The sequence below is a fragment of the Lampris incognitus genome, chromosome 11 (assembly GCF_029633865.1).
Source record: "Lampris incognitus isolate fLamInc1 chromosome 11, fLamInc1.hap2, whole genome shotgun sequence".
Lineage (NCBI taxonomy): Eukaryota > Metazoa > Chordata > Actinopteri > Lampriformes > Lampridae > Lampris > Lampris incognitus.
In genome coordinates, this window is record NC_079221.1 from 8,815,384 (window position 1) to 8,838,630 (window position 23,247).

A 23,247-nucleotide genomic window follows, 5' to 3' on the forward strand; every position below is an offset into this window, starting at 1 on the left:
GGTTCATGGTGCTGCTTGCTTTCATCCATTTTTGTTCGAACAAATATGCCAGAAAACCTCCTGTGTAAGGATTCTTTAAGTGCTCTGACTAAAGGCCGGCAGAGACACCTCTTCTCTTCCATCCTCATGAGGTGGGTGTTAATGTCCAAAACTGTGGGGACAACTAGGCTGCTTGTCACCAGTTGCTCACCTTGTGTGAGGTCGGTAGCCTCTGCAAAAGGCTCAAGAATGGTGCAGAGTTCTTTGAGCTGAGCCCACTTGCATGGAGAGAAAACAAAATTAGGAAAGTCAGAGCACATGTCTGTTAGAATGCTGTGATCCAATGCTGTGATAGCTTTCAATTGCTTAAAAGTGGAGTTCCAGCGGGTGTCATTTGCTGCTGGGATAGAGCGTCCATAGCCAAAAGTGACTTCAAACTTATCTTTAAATGAAGTGCTGAAATGTAACAAAGACGACAGTTTTGAAGCTTTGGCAATCACACCGGAAAGACACTTAGTTTCCTTTAAGCCATCTCCTACTACCAGTTGCAGAGAATGAGCAAAGCATGACAAACGCTGTCTGGAGGTACTCCTTGTGATATCTGCACTGCCATCATCCTCCAGATCCTCCCATAAATCATCATCATCAAGGTCTCCCACCTCGTCTCCAATATCATGCGCATCATCTGATTGTTGCGGCATTTTAACTTTAAAAGCACATTTCATGTTGGAAGCGTTGTCTGTTATTATGTAGTCAATCTTTTCACTGATTGCAAATTCTTCCGTGATCTCATAAAATGCAGAGGCGATGTTCTCGCCACAATGTCATCCAGTAAAACGCCTACAGTCCAAGAGATAAGACTTAAGCTCAAATACATCTTTGGTGCTGCTATACACATGTGCAGTTAACCCTAAAAAAGAACGCAAGGTTCGATCAGACCAAATGTCTGCTGTCACTGAGATGTAAGCCTGACACTGCAGGTCATATTTAATATGTGCTTTAACCTTATCTACTAGATGAGGGATAGGTTTGTCTGTCATGGTTCTCCTTGACATTGGGGTATATCGATCATCCATAATTTTCAAAAAGTGTCTGAAGTTGTCGTTTTCCAAAAGTGACAGAGGCAAACAGCATCCAACAATCAAGTCACATATTACTGCATTGTTGATGGCCTGTTGTCTAGTCGAGGTTTGACCGTACGCCTGCTGCACCCGGGGCTGTAAAAAGGATGACACACTTGGCTGAGAGGTCTGCTCAAATGAAGTAAATTTTCCAGCTTTATATTCACTGAACCTGTTAGGTGGAGATGGAAAAAAGAAAGAAAAGAAAGATTAAATGAAATTTAAAAAATAGCAAATAGCTATTAGCTAGCTACATACAGAAGTATTAGAATATTTACACATCGGTGTCGGTGACTATTTTAATATTTAAAATAGGTGACTATTTTAAACGTTATTATGCAATAAATGCAGGTTATGTACCGTATAACATCGAAGTCTGTGTCTGGTAACGATTTGGCTGGCTAGCTGCAAGCTAAGCTAATTTTAAAGGAAGAAAAGGCCAGCTACCTTAGCTCCATAGGAAACCATAAATCGATAACGTTAGCTGTATCATACTGTAGCTATTAATACTAGCTCTTATAAGAATTAATGCTGGAAATTGCTTTAATTCACAGCTAACTACCTAATGTTAGCTAATTTAGAAAACTGTACAAAATAAACAGCTGGTGCGCATTCCAGTTTCACACTGAATTTAAACATTCCAAGTGCGTGAGCTAGCTATATAACTAGCTATGCTAGCTCTAGTCTAGCATAATCACCGTAGTTGACTCGCCCAAAAGAGCGAACGTTACATGAGAAAAGACCCAAAATGGAACAGTTGGCTTGCTTAGCTAACAATATAAAAGCTATAGCACGAATGACTAACCTGTCTTTATGGCTTTATGGCTCCATATGCCTATAGAAGCTTGATGTTGTCCCAACGGTCTCCGTGATCGATTTGTGGCAAAACTTGCAGACGGCTTGATGCTTCTTTTTCATATTGGACACAAACTCTTTGTGATTAGTGTACCCGAAGCGAATTATTGACGACAACGCAGACATTATTAATTAACTTAATTATTATTAGCTAGTGTGCGCGTATTCAGCAGCGAGACTCACAACGAACTGAGCCGTGGCTCGCAATAGAAAGGAACAGTAACGTTAACGTACACAGTTGCCAATGGTAACGAGGAAGGAAGGAATGGCATCTTTACAACAGTTAGCTAGTTCCGACCAAGTACTTTGATTTGACGAGAGGCAGCCAATGAGTGCTGATATTCAGTACAACATCACTGGGACTTCACTTTAGTATCACTCCGCTCTATGCTTTGTGTTGATTACGATCGTAATCTATCTTAGCGAATGAAGAAATGGGACTGGGTTACATTTCACGCTAATGGTTAATACAAATATGTTTACATTGTGCTAAAATACACGTAGCCTGTTAGCGTAAATACACGGATTAGTCATAGTTTAGTAAAAAGCTATACTGTTCTGAAAAGTAGGCTACGATGCTTCATATGATCTGTTACAGTCAACTTTAAACATACTGTAGCCTGTCTAAGAAAAAGGCCAAAGTAGCGACTCTACTTTTGGAGGTCGGTGATTAATTAGCCTCCCATTCCGATATTAAATAGCCATTTAGAAAACAGTAACGTTCGTTGAATTTAAAATGTGTTCTCGAGCTTGGTCAATTACGCATCTAGCTACAATCTGTGTTCAGTGCGTGGATGACTGTGTGTGTCTGCAGCGCAGCCTACCGGCTTGTTCTCGCCAACCTATTATTTTTTTAAATTGCCTCCACTTAATTTTCACTCGATACAATTCAAGAGCAATATCCGAGACCAAGACAAGACCGAGACAAATTATGTCCGAGACCAAGAAGAGACCAAGACCATGGGATCCTGGTCTCGAGACCGGTCTCGAGACAAAGACCGGTCTCGAGAACTACAACACTGCTGCAGGGATCTCTCAAAGTCCAGTCAACCAGACGACTCCGCTGTTCTCGCAGGTACAAAAAGGGTACAGGGAGAAGGGTCCTCTCAAAGAAACCGGTCTGTTCAACCCCAGTGGTTCAAGGACCACAGATGGCTAACGTTGTGTCAAACAAGAGCAAAACTTTTCTGCACACAATGTCGCTTTTGGACAATGAAAGGACTCGGTTGCCCCCGTGTTGCCCAGGCAACAGAAACGCCCCAACAAATTGGATACTGGAGAGGCTGCGCACGCATTCCAGAGCCCAGTGAATCATTATAGGAGACTGTACTTCGAAGTTCTTGATCTTCTTGATGGCGAAATGGACCGGTGTTTTGAGCAGAGAGACCTGCATGTGGCAGCTGACCTGGAACGTCTGATTGTATCTGCGGCGAAAGGGGAGTTGGGTAGTTTCCCGTCCTCCAGTGTCACTCTACGAGAAGGATTTTGACTTTGACAGTTTATGCGCACCGTTGAATATGCTGCCAGATGCGACCCGAACATCTGGAATTACCGTCACAACGGTAGCATCAGTAACATCTGCAATGAATGCTGCTCCGGTAGCGAAAACCCTATCGCCAGATGTACACAGGCTGTTGAAATTGTTTTAGACAATTCCCGTGTCGACTGTCAGCGCCCGAGAGGTCTTTCTCAACCCTTCGTCGTATGAAGACTCATCTAAGGTCAACAATGACTCAAAGGAAACTCAATGACTTGATGTGCAGCCACACACACGGGGATGCTTTGGCCAGTGTGGATGGTCTCGCCATTGCCAGTGACGTCATCCAGCACAACGAGAGACGTAGGAACTTCTCTGGGAACGTTTAAGACGGGGTGGTGAGCGTTGACGTTTTTTAATCCTATGCAACTGGACTTGACGTGTCAAATGATTTATGCTTTCTAATCATACTGACTATACTATTTGATTGTGACTCAAGTGTAGGCTATAATCAGGACAAATAAAAACGGAAATAACAAATAATAATAAATAAAGTTACGCGTTACGAGTGTGGCCTGGGGGGGGACGTCACGTCATTCTTGGCCCTACCCATTCGAAATGCGTTTCGCGGCCAATGCCAAACTAAACTCATTTAATTGAACGAAATCTCTCAAAAACACCCGTTCGGTTAAAAGGTAGAAGGTGGCTAGCTGATCTTATATTTGTAGCTAAAATTGCTCAGAGTTTAGGATTTTGTTCACTTCATTTTGGGCGGGGAATGTTACCTTTTTATTTGAGGGAGCTAACTTCAAAAGAAGCGCGAGTTCCCGGAATCGGATCTGTGGCCATGTTGGAGGTATACGGGACGACTGCTCACTGTGCTGTGCGGAATCCAAACGAAATATCGACAGGCGAAGGCAAAGATCAACGAAGACACTGAACAGATTTAACGTTATTTTAAAGGTTTACAACCCAGAGAAAGATGTGCTTCAGAAATCAAGCTAATCGGTAGAAAAGACCCTGACGACATGGACGATTTGTCAAGTGACTGGCGCTTCCTACTGTAACCGGTTATTTTCTTGCCCGGTGCGGGATTCGATACGGGGTGTACTGCACCACAAGGCGACATCACTAACCGCTCGACAAAAGGATCAGTTTCTCTAGTCGATCGGCCAGTGGGTCTTATTAGTAGTTTACAGTCGTCACCCTCTCCCGAAAGCGCGCTTTGTTATTCCCGCGTTCCGAAGAGACTTCTGAGGATCTGCACGCTTCCGGATCCCACCGCTGCCACCAATGTAACCGGTTATTTTCTTGCCCGATGCGGAATTCGATATGGGGTGTACTGCACCACAAGGCGACATCACTAACCGCTCGGCTAAAGGGTCAGACCCTCTAGACCAGTGTTTCTCAACCGGGGGTCCGCGGACCCCTAGTGGTCCGTGAAAATAAAATATCTTTAAAAAAAGATCCTATGACATTTATAGAAATAGGATTATTTTTATTATTATTGCCCCAAAGAGTGAATAAATGCTATAATGCAATTTAAAATGCAGTTTCTACTGTTTCTATCAAATTGCAACCCCCCTCCCCCAAGATCAGGTGGAGGGGTCCTCAGGGTAGATCAAAAATACGCAGGGGGTCCAGGACCCCAAAAATGTTGAGAACCACTACTCTAGTCGATCGGCCAGCGAGTCCTATAATTAGTGCAGCGAATTCGGGGGACAACGTAACCACAAGAACTGCCGCGCCCGGGAGGCGAACCCGTAACGCCCGCACCGTAGGAGGCATCGCTAACCGCTCGACTAAAGGCTCAGGCCCGCGAGCTAGCGGCCAGCGTGTCTTCTTATGCATGCACGTTACAGTAGTTCACACTACCAACAACACCGGCAATAACGTAAATTAAATGAACGTTTCCCAGATATCGCGAATTATCTGGTGTTCTCGCCAAGCCCGCACACCGCAGCAGATTCGAAATGACGTCAGAGCTTAGCAGCGTACAACAAAACGGTTGGTGGCCGCCTGCGAGATGTCGAAAGAAACGGAGGGGGAGCGCCGTGTGAAAGCAAAGGTGGGCAACCGCAAAACCGCTGACGGTATATAAGGTAATCCCAAGGGAGGGCCATGCACGCCAAAGGGGAGCCGCTTGTGTTCGCCGCTGACAGGCTCGTAGATGTTACTGTGTTTCCGCAGTCAGTGTTTTACCTTTCTCGTTGGCGCGGTCGAGCAAGGGGGCAGGCGTCTCCTCCCCTTGCCTCAGTTTAAGTTTTGTCGCCTTGATTTTGAGCCACCTTTGGCAGCCTTGTAGGACTCTAAACGCCTATCTCGGCAACAGCGTACGCGATACCATTTGTGGATCTCAAAGAATAAAACTCTGGTCTGTACAAATAAAACTTGACTTGACTTATCGCTTCTCTAAAAAGGCCTGGCTATACTCCAGAGCGGACGCGAGTACGCGTTTCGCGCATGCGCGGTGGGTTCGCGTTACGTATTTCCGGGCAAAATGGCGACATACCTGCGAGAAGAAAAGCTGCCCTGTTTGTTGTATTTAGCACAATTGGAGAGAAAAAGGGAAAAAAGCGGAAAGCAAGAAAATTGTGTGTGCAGCCGCTCAATCGCAACAGGACCAAGGAAGAGGTGTTCAGCCTCCAAGATGGATCACGATGAACGTACAGTTATTGCAGTCGTTTGCTCTGTTGCAGATACGCAAATGGATGCCCCCCAAATCTCTGGTCAGCATATTTCTGGATGAGAAGGGCATCGGCTGCTTAAGTCTGTGAAAGAAATAGTAGATGCCTGCAAGTGTAAGAGCTACTACCCAAGAATGCAGAGTCACAGAATTCTTAAATTCAACCTTGAATTTAATGAATTCATTGGCAGAGACTGTGACGACGTTGTCCCAACACGTGGACAAGTATCAAGTCTTTTTCAAGACATGTGGAACATTGTTGTTGGTCAGTATGGTTTTCTTCGCAGGGCCAAAGTGAAACTATTCACTTTATTATTCACAATTATTAACAGTGAAATCATTCTATGTGAACTTATAACATTTTAGGTTTGACCAACTGGATGCAGATGCAGGTGGCCCAGCAAGTCAACTCAGGGTATGTGCACCAAATGCCTGGATGTTATAAAATTAAAAACAAACTTGTTATGGTAAATAAAACACACCTGATGTTCTGGGATTTGGCATACTTGGAGCCAACATCAGCGGGAATAAGTAAAGGAGGGTTTCCGTGCAACTTCGCGGTTTTGCCTCCTGGCTGCGCACGCACCCAGTAATGTTTGTAAACAGGAAACCCGTCTATAGCTGAACAAGGCATACTTGTTGAGGAGGAGCAGCATCTTTAAGTAAACCCTTAGCTAAGGAGAAGTAAATCCTTAAGCGTCATGTTTGTGCAACCGGCCCCTAGGGTTTACAGAAGTGCCACTGTTTGTTTTGTTTTTTTTAAGGTTGTGCAACAGAATGTGGCTGGTCCAAGTAGTCAATAGGTATGTGCATCGAATACTTACAATATGTATATTGTGCAGTGTTACAAAGTCACAAGAAATGGTTCATGTCAGAACTTAAGGAAATAATACATTAATGGAATACTGGTATGTTTAGCAGCATTTCAGCATTATCAAGTAAAGGATGTTGTAAAGGTAAACAAAAGTTAAACAAGAGGAAACAGTTTGTATAATGAAGGAAATGACTTATTTTTTTTGTTTTTTTTCCTCAGCATCAACAGGATCCTGTTGATGTTGAAACTCTGGAAGTATTACTTGAGAGGAAAGGTGCAAGCATTCTGGCAGATTATAAAGCCACTGGTCTACTCAGAGACTTCAAGAAAACTCCTGGTTCAACTCAGCGCCAGTGACTTGGTTGAGCGAAGGGGATTGTAAGTTTTATGCACCATTTCGTAAGTTGCTTAAGCTTGTAAGGTACTAGGTAAAGGGATAGTTCCCCCCATGTACAGTTTTTCAAGAATGACAGGTCCCCTACTATTGTACCGTTGCACTTTTGTTTGCTTGTTTTTCAAGTGAAAAATATAAATTCAAATGCAAGTTTGCTGCTTTTAGAAAATACTGACACAAAACAGTCAGTTGACACACCAGCCGGAAAAGGGCTGTTGGAAAAGGGCTGGTAGAGCATGTACGGTCATTGTTTTGGTTTCCATTGTTCATTTACAGTTACCCGCCTAGTGATGACAAGTCAAAAAAAAAAAGTTCTGTTATTTGAAAACATGAAAGCCCCCGGCTATGATGTTGGCACATGTAGCACTATTCACGCAGCACGGTGCGTGAGTGTGTTTGGTCAGACATGTCAAACTGGTTGGGGAGCATCACTTTGGGGAAGTTGTACACATAAAACCTCAATGTGAAAACGAAAATGTTGCTTTTTCTGGGGATATTTGTTCTGAAACTTTTTGACAATCATCTACATGCAAATGTAGCGCAAAGGACAGATTAATTCAAGCTGATTTACATGAAAGATGACGTTGACTTCAGACCATTACACTTAATCTTTTTTTTCCCCCTTTTTCTCCCCAGTTGTACCTGGCCAATTACCCCACTCTTCCGAGCCATCCGGGTCGCTGCTCCACCCCCTCCGCTGACCTGGGGAGGGCTGCAGACTACCACATGCCTCCTCCGATACATATGGAGTCGCCAGCTGCTTCTTTTCACCTGACAGTGAGGAGTTTCGCCAGGGGGACGTAGCGCGTGGGAGGACCACGCTATTCCCCCCAGTTCCCCCTCCCCCCTGAACAGGCGCCCCGACCGACCAGAGGAGGCGCTAGTGCAGCGACCAGGACATACCCACATCCGGCTTCCCACCCGCAGACGTGGCCAATTGACCTTTCGCAAAGTGCCGCCCCAGAACGGGGCTTGTCCAATCCTACCTTAGCAACGGTCCGTCAAGCTTTCAAACACACAACAAAATGCTGAGACGGTGTGCCTATGGGCTCTGCAAATCGGATACTAGATATCTGAACAGTTTGGAGGGGGTGTCATTTTCGTTCCCTTCCCGAAACCCAGAACACAAGAAGTGCAATGTGGGCAATAGATTTGGCAGTATAGCAGACCCCATGGCCAGCTTATTCCATCCAAAATCAACAGAAATACCTGTCTGCTCCAAGCTAAGCTAGCTACTAGCTATTATTGGTAGCTAATACAGCTAACGTATTATTACTGTTACTTTTACCCACACAATGCGCTGATTTCTTCCTTCATGTTTTGGTGTTTTCCGGCTACTTCCTGGATAGTTCTGAAATGCTTGACGGGCATAGCAACAGTAACTAAGGGGGGGCGGGACTTTGCGAAAGGTCAATTGTGTCTGTTGAGATGCCCGACCAAGCTAACACGGGGATTCGAACCGGTGATCCCCATGTTGGTAGGCAACAGAACACTTAATCTTTTTTGACAATGACCTTTTTGTAAACCCTAACACGTCTTTTTTGAAAGTGCGACTCCACCTTGAACCCAGCTGTCATTCCAGCTGCACTCCCCCACCACTTGCACACCTCATACATATCCGGCACCATTCCTACACGCCTCTTCCCCACTCCCGCCTTGCTCATAATGATACTACCACACCTCCTCTCTCGGCACCCTCATACGCTTTCTCTAAAGACACAATGTACCTTCCGACCTCCTCTGTGCTTCTCCATCAACATTCTCAAATCACACCTCACATCTGTAGTGCTCTTTCATGGCGTGACACGCTGCTGCTGCTGGCTAGTCGTCACCTCTCCTCTTACCCAACTTCCTCTACTCCTTCCCATATATTCCTGCCGTGACTGCAGCTCTGCGCGCCACTTTTGCTCTCCGATATAATAGCACGAGTTAAATGCAGCAAGCAAATGTCTTTGTAAGAATGCCATAATAAAGTGTTTTTCCTCCCTTCAGGCACTGCTCTGAACGGGAATTTCCAGCCCCTAACGAGGAAGTGGACTGGAAAAATAAAGCTGAAACTCAGTCTGCTGGGACAACAAGGGGCTATTATTAGTGTTTTCATTATTCCCTTTGCTACAGTGATACCACTGTGTTTTTCACGTGGCCATACAGCAATGCTTTCTCCACCTCCCACCCAGTGGGGAAAATTATGAATTATTTTAAAAAAAAACAACAACAACAGTAGCATACATCTATCCTAGCACAGTAACATAACCAAACAGTTGTCCTTTTAATGAAGGGTTTCGTTTCAGGTTCCACTATGAAAATGTTACTACGCCACTTGAAATTCCACAGACAGTAACAATCTTAGTAACTAAAGTGGATTTGGGTGTCTGTCTACCAAAAAAACAAACCTATTTTGTAAGCACAAAGAAAATAAAGAAACTTCACATTTTAGCTAGGTATCCATATTTCTATGTTCATGTCAAATAGCATTTTTTCAGGAGTATTTTTCTCAGTGTAGCTATTTAAGAATGAGAATTAAAGATAGGAAGGGTATACCCACAGTGGACCTGTATCGTGAACGGGAGGCTTTTCTCCGTTGTCTGACTGACAACACACTGGACCAAGTGCTGGTTGACCTCTTTGGTTGGTATGCCAACAAGACGGCTGACTGTGGTGGTGGTTGAATTTTGCTCCGGGGTCGACTTGTTCACCGCCCACACTGAGTCGCCCAGAGTCCCAGTGTGCCAGCTGATCTCTGCGGGGGGCTTGGCACCCACGGCCATGCAAATTGCAAAGGTAACTTCATCGGTGCCCACAACGGGAGGAGGGTTGGCTTCCAGGCTGATGACTGGAGGAACTAAGAGAGTTATACAACCATTCAGTACAGATCACATATGCAATTTGTCAAAGACTTTATCCTGAGATAAAGAGAGCAATAATTTTGAAATGTGACGTGCGTCATAATTGTACCATATCAGCATTGTGTCTGAGTGACACTATATCCCTGTGGACAGTTTATTTTTATTCAAAAGAAAGGGTTGGTCTGCAGAATACACATAACACAGGGGGGGAAATGCACCTCGGCAGGCTAGGTGACAGGTATTATAAATGCGATTGGTGTTTTTACACTCAACCCCTGTTTGCTAGCTAGTATAGTACATCAGCTGTGGTGGCATTCAATCATCTTCGGCATATTCATAACCCACATCGAAGCGCTCCCCAGCTTCAATAATTCTGCAGTTTTATCGGCCAAAGCTATCTGAGGAATTTTACAAAGTCTGGGCCTCTTTCGCCGGTTTAAATACCTCTTTTTGTAGGATTTTCTCACTCACTGTGTAGCACTGACTAGGACAGCATCATGTCGTGTCCTGTGCTGACTTCACATACTTTTTTTTAGCATTGCTTTTCAGGCCCTGATGGAGAAGCTACAGTTTGGGTTAAAAATAAAAATACTGGGGGGGCGCTGGTGAGCAGTAACATGTGAGGACGTCTTTAGATTGAGCTCCTGATCAGGGCGAACTTTTCATTAATATTTTAACTTTTCAGATCAAACACAGATAAATTAGGTTTAACACACACGATACTTAACCGCTAGCACACCGGACTCACAACCCTGTACTTGCATATCGATCATCTGGAAGACGCGATGGGCAAAAACAAATCCAGCAGTGACCAGGCCGCTAAAGCCTCGGGCTCTGTGAAAGCCCCGGACGAGGAGTCTACAGACCTATCTGGGGTGATGGCTGCCATCGCGAGCAGTGAGAGCAAGATCTTGGCACGGATAGATTCATTCACAGAGGATCTGAATGCAAAAATAGACGCTATAAAGGCCGGCATGGCGAAACAAGAGACCCGTCTGAAAGACGTGGAGGACGGCCTGAACACATACTCAGACAAGACGACGAATATGGAGGAGGACATCGGCCAGCTAACATCTGAAGTCGCTATGCTACGCCAGAAGGTAGACGGTATGGAGGGACGACAACGCCGGTGTAATGCACGCATTGTCGGGATAAAGGAGGGATTCGAGACCAGCGGAGGCCAGCAGCCTACTATTACCATCGCTAAACTACTGCAGGAGTTACTAGGCCTCAGCTTCACCCCGACCCTAGACTGGGCTCACCGCGGCCTGCGGCACTCGACCAACAAAGGAGAACCCCCCAGGATCATCGTGGTGAAGTTTCACTATTTCTCAGAGAGGGAGGAGGTTTTCCGCAAAGCTGCCCGTTCAGCTCCGTTGAGCCTGCACGGCAAGAGAGTGAGCATCTTCCCGGATTACACCGCGGCAGTGGCGAATAAGAGAGCGGCCTTCTCCGAAGCTAAGCGGCTCAGTCTTACCCAGATTTCTCTATCTTTTTCAAATGATTCCCATATTCATACCTAAGACAACTTTTCAACAATTAGATTAATTTCATCATTCATCTGGAACAATTCAAACCCCAGGATGAAGAAAATATACTTGGAGGTCCCTAAGGAGACAGGGGGATTAGGTTTGCCTAACTTTATTTGTTACTACTGGGCTGCGAACATTGCAAAACTTTTACATTGGGCATTTACATATGAGAATCAACAGGGTACAGATTGGGTTCACATGGAACTCTTATCCAATCCTTTACCGATACTCACCTCTCCACTACCACATAATCGTAACATACAAATAACAAACCCAGTGGTTAAAGCTTCACTTAGGATATGGCTCCAGTTTAGGAGGCATTTTGGATTAAAGCATGCTAGCGGTCTTTTTCCAGTAGCAAATAATCAATTTCTTCTTGCCATCTGTGTTAGATAACACATTTCAACTTTGGCATAGAAATGGACTGGTGTTTTTCTGTGATCTATTTAAAGATGGAACATTCGCTTCATTTGAAACACTTACCAAAGACCATAACATACCCAGATCCCATTTTTTTAGATACCTTCAAATCCGTAGTTTTGCCAAGGAAGTATTTCCCTCATTTCCGTATCTGCCAACCAGGAGCCAATTAGATGTTATTCTAGAGAAGGATCCCTTTGGGAAAAAACGGGTCTCTATAATTTACACGTTGATACAGGGATTGAAACAGATATCCTGGGACAAAACAAAAACTGCATGGGAGAGAGATTTGGGTGTAGAGCTTTCTGAAGAGGCATGGCGGGACAGCTTAACTCGTATTCATACGTCTTCATTGTGTATACGACATGGGTTAATTCAGTTTAAGGTGCTTCACCGTCTTCACTACTCGGGGGACAAGCTTGCCAGAATCTTTCCCACCACAGACCCTAGCTGTCCGAGGTGCAGTCATAGTCCAGCCTCGGTGGGACACATGTTCTGGGCATGCCCCTCCCTCAACAGTTATTGGGGACAGATATTTAATGTATTCTCACATATCTGTAAACAGACCATAAACCCCGATTTTCACACAGCCGTCTTTGGCATACCACCCCCTAACTGTAAGGTCACAACTTTGCAGGCAAATGCTCTAGCATTTGCCTCATTACTCGCACGCAGACTTATCCTATTTAACTGGAAGTCAAATAAAGCGCCATCATTTTTGCAGTGGTTGAGGAAGGTGCTGTCCTTTCTACCTTTAGAAAAGCTCCGATATAAAATATGTAAAACCCGCAAAAACTTTACTTTGACCTGGAGTCCTTTCATAGACTTTATTGAAGGGTTTCCCTTTTATTGAATGTACTTTTTATTTACCTGGTTGTAACGAAAATACCTATAGATATATGTGTACAACTTTATATTTTCTTCAAAAATATGGTTATTATGTGGAATTGGAATAAGAAATCCCTGCGTAGTCCTTTTTTTTTTTTTTTTTTTTTGAGCCTTGGGGGGGAGGGGGGATTCCTGCATGTTTATTTTTGTTGTTGTTGTTGTTGTTCGTGTGCTTTGTATACCTGTTCCAAAAAAACTTGAAAATTGGAAAATAAAGTTTATAAAAATAAAAATACTTTGCATCCAGTAGTGATAAAAACGTAACGTTACATAAAAATTTTTGCTGTCTTATTCTTATACGAACATTTTATAGATGAAACAATTTACTATCTTTGCTTAATAAAAAGGATCATAATAAAAAGGATCATTATACCAAACACTGTGAGTTTCATCGTAGTCTCCTGAGGTCCACTGGGGAACAACGTGAAGATGCATGTATAGATGCCTTCATCCGACAGTCTGACCTTGGATAATTGCAGAGAACCATTGTTCTCAGCCATGTTTCCAATAAACCCGAACCTATCATCAGCTTCACTGTTATGTGGACCACTTCTAGCTGTAACGGTGAAAAAGTTGTGGTTTTTATCATTTCCCCTGGTCTTCTTCTGCCAGGAAATCTGAGAGGGGGTCTCGCTGGAATCAACCAGTCTGCAGAGCAGGGAAACATTCTGTCCTTGCACGCCAGTAACATCTTCTCCAATCACCTGGACAGCTGCAAGATACACCAAACAGAGCTATCAAGAACATGATACCAGCTCAGAAGACATGCGCGCGCACACAAACACAAGCAAAAAACAAATACATGCACATAAACACATTTATGGTCAAGGACCTTGGGTTCCTGCCATTGTATGTTGACATACAATGACAGGACAGTGCAATCTACCAAGGGATGAATTTGTTGAAATCGGAGAGGCCTTGCTCTTCCGCCTAAGAAGAGTTCTTCCTACCTTACTCCTTGCCCTGAGTGTAGATCCTAACTTGAAAAGAAAACAAACCAAAGTTTGTCTTCTAAGAAATGGCAACTACATGGCCAAACAGCCTGTTGAAGTTGGCAAAACCCGGGGCGTCCAGGTAGCGTAGCGGTCTATTCTGTTGCCTACCAGCAACACGGGGGTCGCCAGATCGAATCCCCGTATTACCTACGGCTGCGGGTGGGAAGCCGGATATGGGTATGTGTCCTGGTCACTGCACTAGCACCTCCTCTGGTCGGTCGAGGCGCCTGTTCATGGGGGAGAGGGGAACTGGGGGGCTAGCGTGATCCTCCCACGCGCTACGTCCCCCTGGAGAAACTCCTCACTGTCAGGTGAAAAGAAGCGGCTGGTGACTCCACATGTATCGGAGGAGGCATGTGGTAGTCTGCAGCCTTCCCCGGATTGGCAGAGGGGGTGGAGCAGCGACCAGGATGGCTCGGAAGAGTGGGGTGGTTGGCCAGGTACAATTGGGGAGGAAAAAGGGAAAAAAAACGTTGGCAAAACCCTTCTTTGCGTAAACAATATTAGTGTCTTTGATTCCTTTTGCAAATGTCTCTGTTGTGCATTCTGTGAGAGTCAGGTATTTTGCAATTATGACTTGCTAGCCAGTTGGCTAATGGGTCGGACACTTTTGACTTTTTAGCGCAGTCGCCCATGGTGCGGGCAACCTGGGTTCACGTCGCGGCTGCGGCAGATTCCCGGCTGCCCCCTGAATTCGCTACATTGGTGTCAGAAGTGGGATGGTCAGACCATGAGGCCATCGGAAGCGTGTGTGAGGGAGCTGATATAACATTACATTACATTACAGTCATTTATTCGATGCTTTTATCCAAAGCGACTTACAATAAGTGCATTTAACGTAGGAAATCAGGAGAACTACTAGTCATCAGAGGTCATAAGTGCATCTTCTCTCTAAACAAGCATCTAAGAGCAAAACCAGTGCTAAAGTAAAAGCACGAGAAAGAGATTTTTTTTTTAAATGAGTGAATACAATAAGTGCTACAAGCAAGAGGGTAGTAGTTCTTGAAGAGGTGAGTTTTCAACCAGTGCCGAAAGATGAGCAGCGACTCCGCTGTCCTGACATCAGTGGGGAGTTCATTCTACCACTGTGGGGCCAGGACAGAAAAGAGCCGTTACCGGGTCGATCAGCAGCAGGGGCATCTGAGCGACGGGGCAACCAGGCGTCCCGAGGCAGCAGAGCGAAGACAAGTGGTCGGACAGGGTTGTGGGGCCTGACCATGGCCTGGAGATAGGAAGGAGCTGTTCCTTTCACTGCCCTGTAGGCTAGCACCAGAGTCTTAAACTGGATGCGAGCAGCTACTGGGAGCCGGTGTAGGGACACGAGAAGGGGAGTTGTGTGGGAGAACTTAGGGCGGTTGAACATCAGACGAGCTGCAGCTTTCTGAACAAGCTCCAGACGTCTGATGGCCGACGCAGGGGCAACCTTTCCCTGAGAGGAACATCAGCTCTGTCTTGGCAAGATTGAGCTTCGGGTGGTGTGGCACCATCCACTCCGAGATGCCAGTCAAGCATGCAGCAATGAGTGTCTCTACTTGTGTGTCACAGGGAGGGAAGGACAAGATCAGCTGGGTGTCATTGGCATAACAATGGCAAGAGATGTCATGCGAGCGAATAACAGAACCCAGGGATGTCATATGCAGGGAGAACAGGAGAGGACTCAGAATCGAACCTTGTGGAACGCCTGTAGTCAGTCTGCGAGGCTACATATACATATACATATACAATACACCACCACATCATCCAAATACGTGGTGCAATTAGGCACACCCGCAAAAACGACATTCACCAGCTGCTGAAAGGTAGAGGGCGCATTTCTCATGCCAAATGCCATTACCGAGTACTGTAGAAAAGCGTCAGGGGTCACAAAGGCACTTATCTCCGCGGCTCGAGATGAAAGTGGCACTTGCCAATAGCCTTTCAACAAATCTATGTTATTTACATAGAAGGCGGAACCTATCGTATCAATACAGTCATCGACCCGGGGCATGGGAAAAGAAATAGGGATGGTGATTTTGTTTACCTTACGATAGTCCATACAAAACCGAACAGTGGAGTCAGGTTTTGGTACCAGCAAACAAGGAGAGCTCCACGGGCTAGTACTAGGCTGGACCAAATCATGTTCTAATAAATAAGCCACTTCCTTCTCCATCAGCGCTCTCTTCGCCGCATTCACTCTGTACGGATGTTGTTTTATAGGCCGTCCCCCACCCACATCTATGTCATGTTCCAGAACCGTAGTGCAAGTAGGCACGTCTCCAAACAGACTGGGAAAATCCGAAATAAGTCCAACAAGGTCAGACTTCTGCTCATTACTCAAATGAGGCATCAGAGAAGGCAGATCCCTCAACATCTCCGAATTGCACAGCCGAGGGGTCTATTGCTGGAGTTTACTCAACGCCAGGCCATCCTCATCCCGCTCGGGAAGAGGAGCGCATATGATTTCGGCCGGTGCTGCAGTGACGGTCGTGAGCACCGCAGCAGGCATAGGCCTACTTTGCGCATCAGGAGACGTCTCGGACGCTCCATCCCCTCTAGCGCAGTAGCGCTTCAACATGTTTAAATGACAGACCCTGGCTTTCCGTCTTCGATCAGGAGTTCTAACTACATAGTCCGTATCACTCAATTTCCTGTCAGTGCGATACGGACCTGCGAACCGAGCATGTAGAGAAGAACCAGGGACTGGAAGCAAAACCAAAACTTCATCACCGGCCTGCAACGACCGCTGGACGGCCCCCTTGTCAAACTTGCGTTTCATACCGACTTGAGCATCAGAGAGACTTTCCCTAGCCATCTGACAGGCCTCATGCAGCCGCTCACGAAAGCGACTCACATAGGTCAGCACATTCTTTTTAACAGGCGAGCTCCTGCCCGTAATCTGGTCTTTCAAAACCTTCAGAGGCCCCCGGACAGTATGGCCAAACACTAGTTCCGCGGGACTAAAACCCAGGGACTCTTGCATAGTCTCCTGCACTGCAAAAAAAGCCAACGGGACCCCCTCGTCCCAGTCTCACTCCGTCTCCATACAATACTTGCACAGGACGGACTTAAATGTTTGATGCCAGCGCTCCAGCGCGCCCTGTGACTGAGGATGGTAAGCGCTGGATACCCGGTGCGTAATGGACAATGTTTTCATTACCTGTTCAAAAATGCCTGATAGGAAGTTAGCACCTTGATCAGTCTGTACTATTTTCGGCAGCCCAAATGTAGAAAAGAACTTGATCAGGGCTCTTACTACTGTCTGCGAGGGGATCTTCCTAATAGCAATAGCTTCCGGGTATCGGGTGGCGACGCACATTATAGAGAGCAAGAACTGGTTACCTGATTTGGTCTTCGGGAGAGGACCGACACAATCCACCAACACATGCTCAAAAGGCTCCCCTAACGCTGGAATAGGATGCAGGGGAGCAGGTGGAATCACTTGATTCGGTTTCCCCGTTACCTAACAAACATGGCAAGGGCGACAAAACCTGGCCACATCTTTTTTTAACCCTGGCCAGAAGAAATGCTTTAACACCCGGTCGTAGGTTTTCGTTACCCCCAAATGTCCAGCCCAGAGATGGTCATGTGCTAAGGAACCGGCACCACGACCTGGCACACTACACTCCATTCACAATCTGAGCGCAAAGCCCACCTCCGCATCAGAAGGCCATCCTCCATAAAATAAACCACCTATTTCGTTTTAGCCGTCTCTGGAATATGAGCTGTGGCAAAACATTTAGAGAGGCTGTTATCTGCCTTCTGAGCTATAATGAGGTTTTCCCTCGTCATTGGTAGAGACTGTGACTCGGGAGGGGATTTAACACACTCGGACTCATTTTTACATTTAACACACTTCTCAAAAACATCCAGAGAAGGCACCAGCGGGGAGACAGTCCCCTCAGAGAACACCGGAGAGAATACGGTGTCGGCTGAGTCAATCTCAGGCGATCTCCGTGCCTGTGCACGAGTGACTGCACAAACAAGAAATATTTCTGGAAAGTTTTGAGCCAGCGTATCTGGCTGCAGAACAACTGGGCGATCTAGAACCTCCACAACCGGAGCTACCCTGCCACCTGCTATGTCATTACCTAAAAGGAATGAAACACCTTTCAATGGTAGCGAGGAGCGCACACCCACCCTGTGAATACCACTGGCTAAACTGCAGGATAAGTGTATCTGGTGAAGAGGCACGGACTCGTACCCCATTTCAAAACCCTGCACCAACACACTAGACCCACACGAGGAGGCCTCAGAAAACGGTAACACGTCGGACAATATAAAAGACTGGGCAGCTCCGGTGTCGCGCAAGATGCGCACCGAACGCTGATCAGACTCATCTCCCGAGAAAGAAACCTTCCCGTCCAACAGGAACGGTTTAAACACAGGGTTCACTGGTGAGTCACAACCCCTCACCGGAAGAGTAGTCACTAATGACACCTCTTTTACGCATTTGGTCTGCGTCATCTTTTGTTTCAATATTGGGCAGTCTGGTTTCATGTGACCTACACGATGGCAAAAATAACACTCCCGCTCCTTATTGGAGGGGGTCGTGGGGCTGGGCAGACTTGACTGCGCTTTAAGTGGAGCACGGGAATTAGACCAGCTGTTGTGGTCTTGACGGGAAGCCCCAAAAACTCGTCAACGAGGATAGCAGCCTGAGCTAACGTGGTGACTCTCTGCTCATTAAGATACGTCACCATCCTGCTCTTTTCCAAGCCGTTTTTAAAATCCTCGAGGAGGATTAGTTCAGATAATGCATCAAAGTCAGTGACTCTGCGAGCCTTGCACCAGCGCTTACACAGAGCTTCTTTTTCACGGGCGTACTCCACAGATGTTTTCCCGGGTGACTTTCGGGGATTTCTAAACTTTTGTCTGTACGCCTCCGGCACCAGCTCGTAAGCGCGGAGCACGGTAGCTTCAATGGCGTCATATGACAAACTGTCATCCAGGGTGAGTGTGGCTATTACCTCCCGGGCTTTTCCTGTCCATTTGCACTGCAATAATAGCGCCCACGCATCTCTCGGCCACTTCAGTGCGTGAGCTACCTGCTCAAACGCGCCGAAATAAGCGTCAACCTCATCCTCACAGAACTGAGGGACCAAAGTAATGTTTTTGGTCACATTAAAGGCTACTGAAGAATCCGCGCTACTATACTCGAGCGCACAGGGCTTCTCTGCTGAGGGGGACGACTTCACGGCGGCCGCAGCAGCCTCCAACTCTATTCTCTTTAACCTCACCTCCTTCTCTGCAGCTGTTTCTGACGCCATCCTGTGTCGAGACATCTCCATCTCTAACTCCAGTCTCCGGAGAGACAACAGATGGGTATGTTCCCTCTCCTGTGCCTCACGCTGAGACTGATCCCGTGGTGAAGTGCGCCGTAACTCCTCACTTACACCAGTAGACGAAGGCATGGGGGAAAACCGTGCCATAAATGGTCTACCTGTCAATGCAGAAGCCCCGCCCAACATGGGCTTCCTAAACAACTCCCCCTTATCCTCCTCCCTCTCTTCCTCCCCTTCTCCTTCAGGGCCCTCATGGCCCTCCTTAGAGACCTCCTCAGAGCCCACTGTAGGGTCATTCTCGGACCTAGGGGAGGGGGAAGTATCAGGGTCAGGGGATGCCGCATCGCCGGTGCCAAGCACCTGCTGTTCCACCAACCCATGAACCACTGCTTCTCGCAAAGCAGGTTTACTCAAACTCTTGGACACTGCAATCCCATAACGGGCGGCTATGGCATACAGGTCAACCTTCCTACAGTGGGCAATCAGGTCCACCGATGGACTACTGATAAACTCATCCAGGCTGAATACACTCATGGTCAATGCTACACAATCACTAATAGAACCACCGCACAAACAGCCAGCACCACCTACCCTCTGTCAGCCTAAACGTACGTGTGCACTACACACCAGCATATGGATCGTATCTGTTGTGGGTGAAAAGGATCAAATATCCCGGACGAGCCCCCATTAAATGTTACGACCCTAGTGGCCAGAGGACCAAGGCGCAACATTTACCACAACAGAACAAACCAAATGTGGGTGCAGCCTCACAAAACCACAACTTAAGCAGGAAGAACCACAACGTAAGCAGGAAGAACCACAACTTAAGAAATATTTATTTAATACAAAAACACAGCAACACAGGGACATGGGGCGCTAATCAGTGGCACCAAATAAACTATAAACTGAAAATAAAAAAACCCTCCCCCTAAATACATGGGTTGGTGCCCACCGCTAAACTAATGAAGAATAACAAACAAACTACGTGTAAAGTAAATGTAGACCTCAGGGTGTCTAAACTTACAAACTTACCCAAATGTCCCCTATGAGCTTAAACAAGAAAAGAAACAAAGAAAAACTAACCAACAAACAAACATAGGCTGATCAGAGGTAAACTAACTCATAGTCTTAAACAATCAAAAAACAAGACAAACACAAAACCCAACCAACCAACCAACCAACCGCTCGCCTCCTGATACTACCACTACCCAGGAGAACGAGAGGGAACAATGGAAAAGCTAGGACTATATATAGGAGGAGGAGCAGGGCGTGGCTAATTGGTGATACGGAACAGGTGTGTTGATAGACAGGGGGTCAAAGCTGCAGCTTCTGTAAGAAAGGGAATTATGGGGACACAAGGGGGCGACAAAACCACAACACACCAGGACAGAGCAACACATCCATACAACATGCAGGGCTGCATACATTAAACACAAAAAACAATACGGGACGTAACGATGTGTTATGCATAATTTCTCTGTATAATATTTTGTAATTCCTAAAATACGTTCAATTGAAAAAAACAAAACAAAAACCCGACCACCTGATACCCAGACTGCAACACCATAACATTGAGCGATTTGATATTGTAGCGAATTCGGGGGACACAACGCAACCACAGGAACTGCCGCGGCCCGGAAGCGAACCCGTATCGCCCGCACCGCAGGAGACATCGCTAACCGCTCGACTAAAGGGCCAGACCTGCCAGCCAGCGGCCAGCGTGTCTACTTATCCATGCACGTTACAATATATAGGAGGAGGAGCAGGGCATGGCTAATTGGTGATACGGAACAGGTGTGTTGATAGACAGGGGGTCCAAGCTGCGGCTTCTGTAAAAAAGGGAATTATGGGGACACAAGGGGAAGACAAAACCACAACACACCAGGACAGAGCAACACATCCATACAACATGCAGGGCTGCATACATTAAACACAAAAAACAATACGGGACGTAACGATGTCTTGTGCATAATTTCTCTGTATAATATTTTGTAATTCCTAAAATACGTTCAATTGAAAAAAAACAAAACAAAAACCCGACCACCTGATACCCAGACTGCAACACCATAACATTGAGCAATTTGATATGTTCTCTCCATGTTGTTGTTGTTGTCCCGGGGGGGCTGGCAGAGGGCGGAGGGGCGGAGGGGCGGACCGCCGGGTACGGCAGGAGTCTCCTGAAACGCTGTGGCACAGCGTGAACGACGACAACCGGTCTTTCCAACTATTTGGACAACAATGAGGTGCAATACGAAGCCACACGTTTAAAAAAGCAGCGTTTTAGGCTTACATGTGACGAACTAAAAAGAGCGCAAATGTTTCTTCTTCTTCTTCTTCTTCTTCTTCTTTTTCTTCGACGACGGCGGTGCAGAACTACGCCCTCCCACACAGCCACCCATCCATTATGTAAACCGCTCATGCTGCTCTGCCCTTCGCAAAAACATACCGCTTTATTTCTGGAATACTGAAACAACAACAATAATGGAGGGGGGGGGGTGTGGTGTGCAAGGGGACGCCACAGCCAATAACAAACAACGCACTAAACGCCAAAGCGAAGCGGCAAACGTTGACTAACACAACACATATCACGTTACGCACGCGTTCTCCGTATTCAAAATGAAACCGTAACATTTTAATCCCGAACTCCATCTGAACCTTAAACGACGTTAAGCCTCATTTTGGCCTTCACATAGAGAACTAATTCTACCGTGGTGTCCGGCTTCCACATTTCACAACAGCCCCCCAAACTGCTTTTGTTGCCTTTCTCCTTGTATTTTTGTTCATTCCGTGTTTTTGTTTTATTTACTCTGGCCAGGATCTTGTTCTCCTGCTTCTTGTGTTTACCCCATAATATCCATCCGGGTATCCTCCGCGTGTTGCTCCCACTCGCGTTTTAAACCCGCTCTGCGTCTTGCTTGCTGCTCTGTTATAAACTATGGCGTGATTAATGCGTTAAAATTGTTCTCGTGCAGCCCATTATCCACACCTGCTGTCGGGGGCGCGCGGGCTGAAAACAACACGTCACGGCTTCGTTTAGCGGACGCTCTGATCCAAAGCGGCGTACGCCTGAGCGGATACAATGTAATGTTCTCCGTCAGCGGAGCGGACTTCTTAACAGAAAAAGCAATAAATACGCGTCAGGGGAGATGGCGTCGATACATACCTCCGGAAACTCGCAATGTCAGCAGGAAAAACAGAGGAGCAGACTGACGAGAAAAGAGGTCTTGGAGCTTCATCGTCCTGGTCTGGGTGGGCAGTAGCCCAGTATGACAGCCACGGCGTGGTATCAAGGTGTAACCCCGTGCGCACATCTTTGTTATAAAGGATTTTATAATTGAAGGTCGACGACCGGAGATAAAGTCACTGACTAACAGCGCACAGAGCACACCCACTGGTGTACAGCAAGGAAAGACGAGGGGGAGTTCCACCAGAAAACACATCACAGAGCCCGATTTAACGGGGGGAACCCGGGGAGAGCAACCGGGGAGAGAGGGGTCTCTCTCCCGGGGCGGACATGGTGCGATGGATGTTGCGTTTACACAATTTACACAACGCAACGTTGAACGAGGATAACAGAATTATCATGGAATTTATGAAAAATACAGGCAGGTGTCCAGTCACCATCGGGACAGCCCAGGACCCGAGTCACGTGACCAGCATCACCGTGTAAAAAAGAGAAGAAAGGAAAAAAAGTCACGCATCTGAGTGGGAGAAGGATATAACGTTGAAACGGGATAACAACGTTATATGGATTTATAAGATATATAAAAAGAAAATGTGATGGGGGGGGGGATGCCAAGCAGCGTCCAGTAATCTTGAGAGGAGGACCGACTGCACGTGCGCACACACACACACACACACACACACACACACACACAGAAGAAGAAGAGAAAGGATCATTATCATTCAGAGAGAGAGAAAGACATGTGAGAGAAGAGAACAGTCTGCAGTACTCAGTCATAATCAATTAAGTCATCAA

General features: G+C 46.4%; 1 protein-coding gene across 5 annotated transcripts in view; it reads right to left on the reverse strand.

Moving 5' to 3' along the window:
* The window catches only part of si:ch211-214p13.3 (nectin-3), an 88,481-nt gene extending 65,486 nt beyond the window's left edge, over positions 1-22,995 (reverse strand). For all 5 annotated transcript variants that reach the window (XR_008810986.1, XR_008810985.1, XR_008810987.1 and 2 more), the window contains exons 1-3: positions 22,432-22,995; positions 13,386-13,724; positions 9,872-10,168 (exon numbers count right to left, since the gene is read on the reverse strand). Coding sequence is in view for 2 of the 5 variants with exons in the window: in XM_056289119.1 (XP_056145094.1) it covers positions 9,872-10,168; positions 13,386-13,724; positions 22,432-22,708 (913 nt within the window). In the remaining 3 variants the exon portion in view is untranslated. The remainder of the gene's footprint in view (positions 1-9,871; positions 10,169-13,385; positions 13,725-22,431) is intronic.
* Between the last annotated feature and the right edge of the window lie 252 nt (positions 22,996-23,247).